Source organism: Herpailurus yagouaroundi, unplaced genomic scaffold (assembly GCF_014898765.1).
Source record: "Herpailurus yagouaroundi ecotype Mexico unplaced genomic scaffold, PumYag 205, whole genome shotgun sequence".
NCBI lineage: Eukaryota > Metazoa > Chordata > Mammalia > Carnivora > Felidae > Herpailurus > Herpailurus yagouaroundi.
This window is the reverse complement of record NW_024412436.1, coordinates 7,585,663-7,599,969: the sequence shown is the minus strand read 5'-3', so window position 1 is coordinate 7,599,969 and position 14,307 is coordinate 7,585,663. Positions and strand designations below refer to the sequence as shown.

The following is a 14,307-nucleotide window of genomic DNA, read 5'->3' as shown; positions in this document are numbered from 1 at the left end:
GCTGAAATTAAAAGTCCACTAGAGGGAATTAAACTAAGGGAACTCAGTGACACCATTAAGCACAATAATATTTGTATTATAGGGATCCCAGAAGGACAGGAGAGAGAAAAGGGGGCAGAAAATTTATTTGAATAATAGCTGAAAACTTCCCAAATCTTGGAAAGAAAATGGATATCAAGATCCAGAAGGCACAGAGAGCACCCCAAAAATAAGGTTCAAACCAAGACACATAGTAACTAAATAGCAAATAGTGATAAAGAGAGAATTTTAAAAGCAGCAAGAGTAAAGAAAATGGTTACATACAAGGGAAACCCCAGAAGGCTATGAGCTGACTTTTCAGCAGAAACTTTACAGGCCAGAAGGGAATGGCATGATATATTCACAGTGCTGAAAGAAAAAACTTCCAGCAAAGAATACACTATTCAACAAGGCTATTATTCAGAATATAAGGAAAGATAATGAATTTCCCAGACAAACAAAAGTTAAAGGAATTAATGACATTAAACCAGCCCTACAAGGAATGTTAAAAGGGATTCTCTGAGTGAAAAGAGAAAGACCATAAACAAGAGTAGGAAAAGTAGAAAGCACAAAAGCAGTAAAAATAAGTAAATCTATAGAAATCAGTCAAGGGATCCACAAAATAAAAGGATGTAAAGTGTGATACCATATACTTAAAATGTGGGGTAGGGGGAGAAGATTGAAAATTAGTGCTTTTAGAATGGGCTCAAGTTTAGGAGACAATCAACTTAATATAGACTTATATGCAGATTTAATATAGACTTAATATAAAATATATGCATACTTTGTTATGTATAAGCCACAGATGAAAAGCCAGTAATAGATATGCAAAAATAAAGACAAAAGAATCCAATTATATTACTAACAAAAGCTAGGAGACCATGAGTTAATAAAGCAAAAGAAGGAACAGAAAAGAACTACAAAACAACCATAAAACAAACAACAAAATGACAATAAATACATACCTATTAATAATTACTTTGAATGTGAATGTATTAAATGCTCCAATTAAAAGACATAGGGTGGGCGCCTGGGTGGCGCAGTCGGTTAAGCGTCCGACTTCAGCCAGGTCACGATCTCGCGGTCCGTGAGTTCGAGCCCCGCGTCAGGCTCTGGGCTGATGGCTCAGAGCCTGGAGCCTGTTTCCGATTCTGTGTCTCCCTCTCTCTCTGCCCCTCCCCCATTCATGCTCTGTCTCTCTCTGTCCCAAAAATAAATAAACGTTGAAAAAAAAAAAAAAAGAGACATAGGGTATAGAATGGATAAAAAAGCAAGACTCACGCATATGCTGTCTATAAGAGACCCATTTCAGACCTAAAGACACATGCAGATTGAAAGTAAAGTGATGGAAAAGCATTTACCATGCAGATGGAAGTGAAAAGAAAGCCAGGGTAGCAATATTTATTCAGGACAAAATAGACTTGAAAACAAAGACTGTAACAAGAGACAAAGAAGAACATTACATAATGATAAAGGTAACAATCCAAAAAGAAGATAAAGTAATTGTAAATGTTTATGCACCAACATGGGAGTATCCAAATATATAAAGAATCTAATATAAGCATAAAAAAAGTAATCAGTAGGAATGCAGTAATAATAGGGAGCTTTAACATCCAACTTACATCAATGGATAGATGATCCAAACAGAAAATTAACAAGGGATGGCTTTGAATGACATATTAGACAAGATGGAGCTAACAGATGTATTCAGAACACCCATCCTAAAACAGTAGAATACACGTTCCTTTCAAGTGCACATGGAAAATTCCCCACATTACATCACACATTAAGCTACAAAACAAGTCTCAACAAGTCCAAAATGATCGAAGTCCTATACCATTCATCTTTTCTGACCACAGTGTTATGAAACTAGAAATCAACCACACGAAAAAAATCTAGAAAGAACATAAATACATAGAAGTTAAGTAACATGCTACTAAATAATGAATGAGTCAACCAAGGAATCAAAGACGGAATAATAAATGCATAGAGACAAATGAAAATGAAAACACAATGGTCCCCACATTTTTTTGATGCAGAAAGGCTGTTCTAAGAGGGAGATTTATAGCAGTACAGGCCTACCTCTAGAAGCAAGAAAAATCTCAAACAACTTAACCTTACACCTAAAAGAAATGGAAAAAGAACAAACAAAAGTGGAAGGAAGAATATAATAAAGGTGAGAGCAGAAATAAATAAAATAAGAATTAAAAAAATAGAACAGATGAAACCAGGAGCTAATTTTTTGAAAAGAGAAACAAAATTGATAAATCTTTAACGAGACTCATAAAAAGAGAGAGAGAATGGACTCAAATAAACAAAGCCAGAGATGAAAGAGGAGAGATAACAACGGACACCACAGAAAGACAAAGAATTGTCTATAGACAAAGAAAATATGAAAAATTAGATGTCAAAAAATTGGACAACCTAGAGGAAGTGGTAAATTCCTAGAAACATATAACATCCCAAAACTGAATCAGAAAGAAATAGAAAATTTGAACATAACAATTACCAATAATGAAATTGAATCAAAAATTTAAAAAAAAAAACTCCCAACAAACAAAAGACCGGGACCAGACAGCTTCATAGGCAACTTCTACTGAACATTTAAAGAAGAGTTAATACCTGTTCTCAAAAAATTCCAAAAAATATAAGAGGAAGGAATGTTTTCTTTTTAAAAAAAAAAAATTTTTTTTTCAACGTTTATTTATTTTTGGGACAGAGAGAGACAGAGCATGAACTGGCGAGGGGCAGAGAGAGAGGGAGACACAGAATCGGAAACAGGCTCCAGGCTCTGAGCCATCAGCTCAGAGCCCGACGCGGGGCTCGAACTCACGGACTGCAAGATCGTTACCTGGCTGAAGTCGGACGCTTAACCGACTGCGCCACCCAGGCGCCCCGGAAGGAATGTTTTCAAATTCATTCTATGAGGCCAGCATTACCCTCATACCAAAACCAGATAAAGACTCCACTAAAAAAAAGAGAACTATAGGCCTATGTTCTTGATGAACATAGATGCAAAAATCCTCAACAAAATACTTGCAAACTGAATCCAACAGTACATTAAAAAATCCTTCATCAAAATCAAATGGGACATATTCTTTGGTTGCAAGGGTGGCTTAATATTCACAAATCAATCAACGTGATACATCATATCAACAAGGGAAAAGATAAAAGCCATATAATCATTTCCATAGATGCAGAAAAAAGCATTTGACAAAGTATATCTGTTCATGATAAAAACCATCAACAAAGTAGGTATAAAAGTAACATTCCTCAACATAATTAGGGCCATATATGAAAAATCCGAGTCAATGGTGAAAAACTGAGAGCTTTTCCCCTAAGATCAGGAGCAAGACAAGGATGTCCTTTCATTAAACATAGTACTTTCATTAAACATAGTACTCTTATCACTTTCATTAAACATAGCACTGGAAGTCCTTAGCTACAGCATCAGATAAGAAAAAGAAATAAAAGGGATCCAAATTGGTAAGGAAGTAGTAAACCTTTCACTAAATGCAGATGACTTTATACTATATATAAAAAAACTCTGAAGACTTCACCAAAAAACTACTAGAACTGATAAATGAATTTGGTCCGGTTGCATGATACAAAATTAATATACAGAAATCCATTGAATTTCTATACACTAATAATGAAGTAGAAGAAAGAGAAAGTTAGAAAACATTCCCACTTACAATTTCACCAAAAATCATAAAATACCCAGAAATAAACTTAACCAAGGAGGTGAAACACCTATACCCTGAAAAGTATAAACATTGATGAAAGAAACTGAAGACGACATTAACAAATGGAAAGATATTCCATGCTCATGGATTGGAAGAACAAAGATTGTTAAAATGTCCATACTACCCCAAGAAATCTACACATTTAATGCAGTACCTATCAAAATACCAACAGCATTTTCCACATAACTAGAACAAACAATCTTAAAATTTTCATGGAACCACAAAAGACCCCAAATAGCCAAAACAATCTTGAAAAAGAAGAGTAAAACTGGATGTATCACAATCCAAGATTTCAAGATATAATTCAAAGCTAAAGTAATGAAACCAGTATGGCACTGACACAAAAATAGACACATAGATCAATGGAACAGAATGGGAAGCTCAAAACTAAATCCACAATTATATGGCCAATTTACCTTTGACAAAGGAGTCAAGAATACACAAAGGGGAAAAAACAGTCTCTTCAACAAATGGTGTCGGGAAAACTCAGCTCTCTTCAAAAGAAGTAAACTGGACCACTTTCTTACACCATACACAGAAATAAACTCAAAATGGATTAAAGAGCTAAATGTGAGACCTGAAACCATTAAACTCCTAGAAGAGAGCACAGGCAGTAATTTCTCTGACATTGGCCTTAGCAACATTTTTCTAGATAGGTCTTCTGAGGTAAAGGAAACAAAAGCAAAAATAAACTATTGAGACTACATCAAAATGAAAAGCTTCTGCACAGCAAAGGAAACAATCAATAAAACTAAAAGACAACCTACTGAATGGGAGAAAATATTTGCAATATTTGACATATTTGATAAAGGGTTAGTATCCAAAATATAAGAATATATACCTCAACACCAATAAATAAATAAATAAATAAATAAATAATCCAATTAAAAATGGGCAGAAGACATGAATAGACATTTCTCCAAAGAAGACATGCAGATGGCTAACAGACACATGAAAAGATGCTCAATATCACTCATCATCAGGAAAATGCAAAGCAAAACCACAATGAGATATCACTTCACACCTGTCAGAATGGCTCAAATCAAAAACACAGAAACAACAAGTGTTGAGAAGGATGTGGAGAAAAAAGTACCATCATGCACTGTTGGTGGGAATGCAAACTGGTGCAGCCACTGTGGAAGACTGTACGAAGGTTTTTCAAAAAATTAAAAATTGAATTACCATATGAATGAATAATTCTACTACTGGGATTATCCAAGAATATGAAAACACTAATTCAAAAAGATATATGTGCCCTTATGTTTATTGAAGCATCATTTACAATAGCCAAATTATGGAAGCAGCCCAAGTGTCCATCAACTGATGAATGAATAAAGAAGAGGTGGTATCTATATACTATGGAATATTACTCAGCCATAAAAAAGAATGAAATCTTGCCGTTTGCAAAGACATGGATTGGGCTAGGCAGTATTACGCTAAGTGAAATAAGTCAGTCAGAGAAAGACAAACACCATATGATGTCACTCATATGTGAAATTTAAGCAACAAAACAAAGAAAAAAGGAGACAAAAAACATACTCTTAACTACAGACAACAAACAGATGGTTACCAGAGGGGAGGTGGGGGGGGATGGGTGAAATAGGTGAAGGGCATTAAGAGTGCACTTAACATGATGAGATCATTCACTGATATTCTAACAAATAGTCTTTTCTTTTAAAAAAATTTAAAAATTTAATTCTAGTATAATTAACATACAGTGTTACATTAGTCTCAGGTATACAATACAGTGATTCAACAATTCTATGTGTAAGAGTACACTTAACATGGAATGGAGCCCAACCTCCTCACTCACCTCTATGTAATTGTACATGGACAGGTCTGAGATTGCATGGTCGTCTGGAATTCTCAATCTTGAATATTCAGGAAGACACACACCTAGGAGCCAAGTTGAATAATACATCCAACCAATTTGAAATACATTCAACCAAGTTGAATAATACATCTATTCCACTATCGTCTGTAAGAATGTGCTGGCCTCTACACTGATCAAATTAAATGGTGTGTACTCTACCACTGTTCTCTCTAATCTTTTAGAACATTGGATGATCAGGCTGAATGACCAATAATCTATGAATACTGAATAGTAACACATTCATAGTAATAGGCATTACCTATTGTGATTAAATAAAACTTACGATGAAGTTAACATAATATATTTGTTGGTTACCAAATCATTATTTTTTTTATTTTAAGAATGGACAGCAGTTCATAGAAATGACTGTCAGTGACCACCCCAGACCTGCTTAGAATCTGCTACTCTCCTTTTTGTCCTTTCTTGCTACCCCATGCATATTTGTTTCATTGCGCCTAAGCGACCTTATCAGCTAACCATCAGCTCCATCATTTTTCTGTGATCTCCCGGAGGAGGCCTCCTATTTTCCTCATGTCTGAAATCTTAACGTGGTAAATGGTAAATACTGAATAAATATTTGATAAATTAATGACTAACTAATATAACTCCCACATGGCCAATCAACGCTAGCTATTAAGGATGCCATTTCAAAAGTCAGAGAACTTGGTTGCCAGTCCCAGCTTTACCACTTGTAGCTATATGACTTAGGGCAAGTCACTTCACCATCTCTAAGCTTAAATTTGTAAGAAAGGAACAAGAATAGTACCCTTGCCCCATGTTTTCCATGGAGACCATATGAGAAAATGGATTCAAAAACATAGCAAAATACCCAACATATATGAAATGTCCAGTAATGCTAGTTATGAGTATCATTGTCATAATCAGTACTCTTTGATTGTTGTTATGCAGTAACCAAAACCAGTGTTGACAGTATGTTCTGATATAGGAACCCTCCATCCCCTCTATCAGCCCTATCATATGCAGACCAATCACACCAGGGCTGATAAGGGAGGTAAGAAAATAAATGCCTCTGGATCCAGAACATCTGAGCAAGATGACTGAACAAGGAAGGCAGAAAACTGGAAGAACTTTACCCTGGACCCTCTAGTGTCTTCAGATCCAGACACCAGTGCCCAAGGACTTCCCATAACACCATAGCAAATATTTACTGTGAACTCATTTTGTGCCAGGATTTTATTTTTAAAGCTTTACACAAATCATTTTATTTCATCTTCACATCTCTCTGAAGTTGGTATTATTGTCCCCACTTTACAGATGGAAAAAAAAAAAAGAAAACCCGAGACTTTAAAAAGCTGGAATGACTTTCCAAAGGTCTCACAGCTAATAAGTTGGAAAGTCAGGACAGGAATCTGGAGGTAGGTTTAAACCCAGTTCTCTGGATCTATCCCTTACCTGAAACAGGTTTAAATTCGGAGGCAGCCTTTGAGACCATGTGGTTCTGTGATGCAGTAAAAGTTATCCAGGTCTCAGGCTATTGTTTGTAACTTCTTTTACAGATGAAATGGTGTACATTTAATTTAATTTCAACATTACATATAAAAATTTTAGACATCAGTCTCTGTCACATCAATATATTTGGTGGAATCAGCTTTAACCAAAGGCAAATAGAAGTAGAAGCTGCCATTTTGATAAGGCAACATGCAAGAAAGTGCTGGAACTCCTAAAAGTGTTTCTGGGGCATGCTGTAAAAGGTGCAGGTTCGGGTCTCCTCATGGAAAGGGAGAACAAGGAGCATATCTTGGCCAAATGTTGGTCTTGGGAGCTTTTATGTTGTTTGTGGAGATCACTGCACAGGCCTCCATGTACAGACCTTAAAAGAAACCGTTCCCTGTTTCTCTGGGTGTTCCTTGTCTGGACACGGGCAACAGTGGCATAGGCTGGTAATAGAAAAATTATAATCCTGAACAGGAAATATGTATCAAGGGTTTGTGATCATCCAGGGTGAAAAATAGGTCCACAATTAATCGATAGGGCTAGTCCATGTCCATTTGAAAAATTTTACTTACTAAGGTCATTATTGAATTTATCCATTAACTCATCAAATACTAGGCAGTCTTCAAAGCCCTGAAATAAGAAGAAATGGAAAAAGATCATCTGGAAATAATGAAAGCTTCTGAGCAATTAGAACAGACTTTCCATCAGTGACTATAATTCATAGGATGTTTACCTTCAACCTGCACACAACAGCTGCTTAGTCACACTTGGCATTAAATTACAATTATAAAAGACCATCAACTTCATGCTTGATGGATTGTCTTTGCCTGGTGCATATTGATTACAATGATTTGGAATTTGACCAAAATTTTAAATTACTCATGTAATTTTGAAGGATTCCATTGCTTCTTTAAGAAGCAAGAATAATTATATTGCTCTACCATGAATATTCAAGTCACATTTAAACTAATCAGGTCTTTAAGACTCACATTTAGAGCAATTAATGACAGGATAGAACCCACATATTAATTTAGTTCCCTTAAGCCAAGATTAAAGTAAACTTCCAATGTCAAGAAGTCCAGAAAATTAACCCTAATAAGGTTGTACGCTAAATGAAGTGGAGAGAAGAAAATCAAAAGATAGATTTCCTGCTTTCTAGGAATTCAAATGATAGTTTTACTGACAATATAAAAATATGTAAATATTAAAAAAAATTTCACATCAATTATAGAAATTACATCTGAAGCAAATAAAGATACTTATCAGCTATATAGACTATTAATGCTGCAGGAATTTAGAGATGTAAAATTTCATATAGGCTGAAATAATAACACTTTTACATTTTTTACTTAATTAATTCATTTATTCCACAAGAATCTCTATGATATAGGCACTATTGAAAACCAAATTTTACAGACACGAAAGTAGTTAAGTTAGTTGTGCAAGAATATAGTGCAATAAATCCTGGAGACAGGATTTGAATTGGGCCTCATACTGCCGGAGCCTGGGCCCTTATCCAGCTTACTAAAATTGGTATGTTCTTATGTTTTTATAAAACAAAATGTTTGCCACTACTTTGTGGAAAACTATAATTGATTAGATTTATAGCCTACTTATACTTGAAATACATCTCAATCACCGAAACAATAGAAGACTGTGATTATAAAGCTATAGTTATCAAACACATATACACAAAATAATTGTCTGTCTAGATAATCATTTTAGGATTCCTTGAAATTAATGTTTAATACTTGAGCACTATTTCTTTCCTGAAATATTTTTTAGAAACTTCCATGAAAGCAATAGTATTCAACATCAAATCTGTTTCATAGTTTTATTTGTTTAAATTTTTTATATGTTTATTTATGTATTTGAGAGAGAGAGAGGAGAAAGAAAGTGCATGCAAAAGTGGGGAGAGGCAGAGAAGAAGAGAAAAAGACAGAGAGGGAAAGAGAGAGAGAGAGAGAGAGAGAGAGAGAGAGAGAATCTCAAGTAGGCTCCTCGATGTCAGCATAGAGCCTGATGCGGGGCTCAAACTCACAACATGTGAGATCATGACCTGAGCTGAAATCAAGAGTTGGATGCTTAATTGGCTGAGCCACTCAGGAATCCCTCGTAGTTTTACTCAACTCTGTCAAATGCATTTTCCTTTCATTTGGAAAGAAAGGGTGGAGAAAACAAAAGACAGTTTGGGCTCTTTTCTTTTTTGAGCCTAACATTTATATACTTAGGCATAATCTCTAGAAAAAAAATTTTCAATTAAGTCTTGAATTGCTGACAGGCGAGTTCTCAAATTTCAAGCTATCAATACATTTTCTAACTGCATAGAAGCCATGTTAAGCTTTATGCTCTTTCCTGCATGAAATTACTGGATCAAACAATCCAAGGCTTGACTTTAGTTAGTGATCAATCTAAACCGTTGGCAGGATTGTGGAATTGATTGTTTTGTCAGAGATTAGGTGGGGATAGTCACAGACATGGTTCTTAGCTAAGATTTTTCAGTTGAGACTGACCCAGGAAAATGTCAGAGACTTACTTTGGGAGAAAGGACTTACTGCATTCATTCCTTGTCCAAAAAAGGGCACTATGGCGTGAGCCGCGTCCCCCATCAGCACACAGTGTGATTTAATGTGAAAAGAAGAACACTTCACGGATATCATGGGTTGGGCTGGCAACAGAAAGAAATCTTGTACTAGGGCTTGCCTTAAGAGGAAAACAATCAGAACATAACCATTATGTTAGATTGGGTATTAAACCCTGCGTAATTCTCTCAGATGGACTGACGTCATTACCGTTGCATTTTATTGGGAACCACACAAAAAAATGCCGGGAAGAACACAAGAAATGGAGAAACCGACGTTTCTCCTAGTTCCTGAAATCTCATTGTTCCATTTACCTGTTTTGTTTGCAACGATCTTAATCACATACAAAAAGAATAGGTTTGACTGCATTTTAATAATTTGAAATATGTGTGTGTTATGTGCCATGAGATTTTATTATCATGTGTCCAGGTCATGCAACTTTTCAACTATTCTGGTGTGTTTTAGTTTTTTCTGGAAAAATTAAGATGTTGTGCATCTGACTAAACCACACGAACCAAAACCAAGATTAAAATGAAGTGCTAATTTATGTGTACTTGGAAGCGGACAATTGATATCCAGCTAGGTTTTGTGGCAGCTCTAAGTAGAAAAACAGCTCCTACCCTCAAGAGTTTTAAGTCTGTTTGGAGAGGAAGAAACAAGCAGGAAACATAGGGACTAAAATTGCAGCATGTGGAGATTTCTCTTCAACATCAGAGGAGGGATCAGCGAACACCAAATCTGTAGCTAAGGATGAAAACTGACAGTTTTAAACAGACTTGCTCTGGGCTGGTAGTGGGTCATCCCTTTTACATAGTGCATGTCATTGTCATGACTGCCCCGAAAGGTAGATATCCTGATGCCCGTTTTAAAGATAAGAAATCTGAGGCTTGGGAGTAAGGGGCAGAAGCAACATTAAATCGTGCTTTCTGCACCATTGTGCTGCCTCCACGAAAACATCGCTGGAGGCAGAGAATGGACTGGATTCAAGGGAGGGACAGGGGGAGCAGAATGAGACCAAATGACATGCAGGTGGGGTGGGTGGCGCTGACAGGGGCCAGAGGGGCCATGGGTCATAAACCAGACAGCTAACAAGCTGGCTACCGGTCGGGCAGCTCTGTATGAGCCAGGTCCTGTGCCAAATGATTTATAGGCATGAACTCCTCCAGTCCTCATCAGCCGTTTGGGGCAGGTACTGCTATTTATTACCATGTCACTGTGAGGGCCCCAACACATGGGGAACCAGAGACTTGCATCTGCTGGGCCTTGGACCTGTGTGTCCACCAGCAGAGGGAGGCACAGCCCAGCTCTGCAGCACAACTGGGAGGGACCTGAGAGCCTGTCTAGGAGGCAGAAAGACCTGGGGACATGGGTTACTTGTTTTTCTTAGGAAAAGTTGACCATGGCACGGGGTTTTCAGAATCCCTGCTCACAGCACAATGCCCACTTAGACTTTTGACCGAAGGCAGGCTTCCTGTCCAGGTCACATCAGGATCAGTCACATTTAATCCAAACTGAAGCAAGGTGCATGACCTTTATTTGAATCTTGAATAAACCAAAACAGTGGAGCAAAAGGCACAATTGCACATCTTGAAACTTACTCTCCAATTAGAGGGATGGAATCTGGAAAGTACTTCTGGAAGAAATTCAGCACATCACTGCTGCTTAGAAGTTTTTCAAACTCTTCAAAGGGCATGAACAAAGTACATGTGAAAGATTTGTTCTGCAAGAAGAGGAAGCGTGTGAGAGAACGTGGGGAGCCCTACCCTCAGGTTCTTGCTGTAGCCAAGGGGCACCTGGGAGGAATGTCCAGACAGACAGGAAAGGCGTCCTTCCCAAACCTCATTCCCAGAGAAAAGCCCCACCAAGTCCCAGCTACTCCCCAGCTTCTCAGTTATTAGAATTTCTACATGGTAAACCTCAGGCATTTTCACCGAGCCAATACTACACTCCTTGGGTTACTAATAGGTTGGATTGAATAGTGGTTGGATTGAATTTCTTCCCACTTATTCCCTCTCTCTCTCCTTTTCAAACAGTGTTAAGAGGCACTGGGCATCAGCGTTGCTACCAAGGGAAAATAGACCAAGTAGAGAAATACAGAGCCAGATATATAACGAAAAAAAAATGTCTCTAGGGTCTAATGGAAGAACAGCCGTGCTCTTTTTTGATAATGTATATTCCAATGTCCCAGAGACCTCAAAGACTGGAAGTCCTGCCTCATGTAGAACCCGAATCTCTTTGACTTTATTTGCACACCATTTCCTCGTACACCGTCTTGGGAGAGATGACAGGCACCACCATCCACAATCTATCGCTTATCATTTATATATATTAAATCTCCTTTCCACTATAAATAATTGGAATTCCTTCAGGTTTTTCCTCAAGAACCCCAAAGTTGCAATGATGTAATCACTGAAGAGACTAAACAATAATGTTAGGTATACACATGCTAAGTACAGAAGAATTTAGGCATACATGCAAAATACGAAAAGTATGTAGTGAAAAACATTAATTATAGATATAAAATTATATTGGCAAATTCTGTATTACCATGTTAGGAAGTGCAATCATCATAAAGGTATTTCTAGGCCAAATATGCAGATAATTAGGTTCCATGGCATACTGTAGGGAAAAAGTATATTTATGTTTGATTAGTGCATTAATGCAGCACATCTATAAAACTGTTTCTGCTTATGTTATAATTGTTTCCATAGCAACTCAAATAGTATCATACACATGATGATAAGCACATCTACTGTTATTTAAAGTAGAAACTGGCGAGGCACCTGGGTGGTGTCAGTTGAGCGTCCAACTTCAGCTCAAGTCATGATCTCACTGTTCCTAAGTTCAAGCCCCACATCAGGCTCTCTACTGTCAGTAGAGCCTGCTTCGGATTCTCTGTCTTCCTGTCTCTCTGCCCCTCCCCCACTCACACTCTGTCTCAAAAAACTAAACATAAAAAAATAAATAAATAAAGTAGAAATGGTCTTAAAAATGTTTTCTGTCCTGACTTTACAAACTCATGTAACTTAGGTGGTATCAGATATAATTGATACCAGATATAATCAAGAATTAAGAACATACTATAAGATGTTCTCTCTATTTCCATGCACATACACAAAAACACACGTATACACATACATATATATATGTACATACTATATATGCATATACAAACTATATATGTATATGTACATATATATGTGTGTGTACTATCTTTATACTTTATTTTTCACCTTACTTGAGGATGTATTTGTATAATGGAAAGGTCCTAAGTTTACATTTCATGGGAAAAATAAAATTTTACAAACAAGCCTCTTATCACTTCTTTCCTACAGCATAAATAATAGAAAGAAATCTGTTCTCTTTAGTGACCCCGTGACAACCCAGTAAGAGCCTGAGTGAGTTTTGATTGCTTGGGCATATCTACCGACCTAAATTCTGGAGATTCCCGGGGGTATGATATACATAAGAACATGCAATCAATTTCCAACCATTCTGAGTTTGCATTACTTTTTACAAAGGTTGTGGAGCCCCTGCCATGTGTGTCTCTTACATGGTAAAAACACATAAAGCACAGCCTAGGCTCCTAGCCAGCATGTTCACACTCTGTTGGAGTTATTTGTGTCTTTCTTCCTGGCTTTTGATCTCAGTGGCTCAAAGAAAGCTCAACACACAGACACAGAAATGAGTGAGTACATAACTGTCTGGCCTCAGGTTATGGCACAGGTGAATAGGCAGATGCTGAGGTAGAAGTATAGGAAATAAAAGCTGGGCAGGTAAGACATCTGTGGGGTTGAAGTGGTTAAAAGTGTGGAAGGATTCATTGATTGGATAAGAAGAGAAGGACAGTGGCTTCTGGGCGGGGGTAAACTTGCTGAGCAAAGCAGAGGTGGCAGAAATGAACAGTGTTTTAGGGAAGGAATTTAGGAAGTGTGAATAAGGAGACCAATCTGGATGAGGCACAAGTCATTGCTTTTCCCTCTTGCTATCTTTCGACCACTTCTACGACCTTTTAGAACTCCAAAAGATAAGGAAGAGTGGAGAAATGGCAGTTGAAATTGATTTATCATTTACTGCATTAGTAATCGTTAAAATGGCTGATGAACAGGTTTGGGAGACAATATGTACCCCCTGTCCTCACCATTGGCATGTATAGTGATTTGTACATTGTTTTTGATGTAGCAACTATGATACCAAGAAGATTTTGATGTTCACACATATTTCATGGCTATACAATAATCCCTTATAATTTCAGCTTCTTTATTACCAAGTCATGCTCTCAATAGATATCTTTATCCAAGAGCAGTTCCAAAGTCAGGCTCCCGTAACCCCACTGGGCGCTCACCACAAGTCTCTCCAAACATGAAGTCTGAGCAAAACAGGGACTTGCTGTGCAAAAGCAGCTTTGAGATGAGCCTCCCATTAAATTCTCAAAAGCACTCCCTCAATATTCACCCAGTATTGTCCCTCACCCAATCTTTCTCCCCCACTCCACAGTCCTCAGAGATGAAGAGTCTGTTACATTAAAGAAAGAGTCTGTTACGTTAAAAGGGTCAGGACAGAGAGACAGAGATAGAGACAGATAGAAGGAAGGAAGGAAGGAAGGAAGGAAGGAAGGAAGGAAGGAAGGAAG

At 37.3% G+C, this 14,307-nt stretch overlaps 1 protein-coding gene across 1 annotated transcript in view; it reads right to left on the bottom strand.

Annotated features, from left to right (window-relative positions):
- KMO (kynurenine 3-monooxygenase) overlaps positions 1-14,307 on the bottom strand; it is a 57,781-nt gene that overhangs the window by 5,649 nt on the left and 37,825 nt on the right. The window contains 5 exon segments of the mRNA XM_040451803.1: positions 5,578-5,660; positions 7,665-7,722; positions 9,648-9,795; positions 11,273-11,394; positions 12,222-12,293. Of these exon segments, the coding sequence (XP_040307737.1) occupies positions 5,578-5,660; positions 7,665-7,722; positions 9,648-9,795; positions 11,273-11,394; positions 12,222-12,293 (483 nt within the window).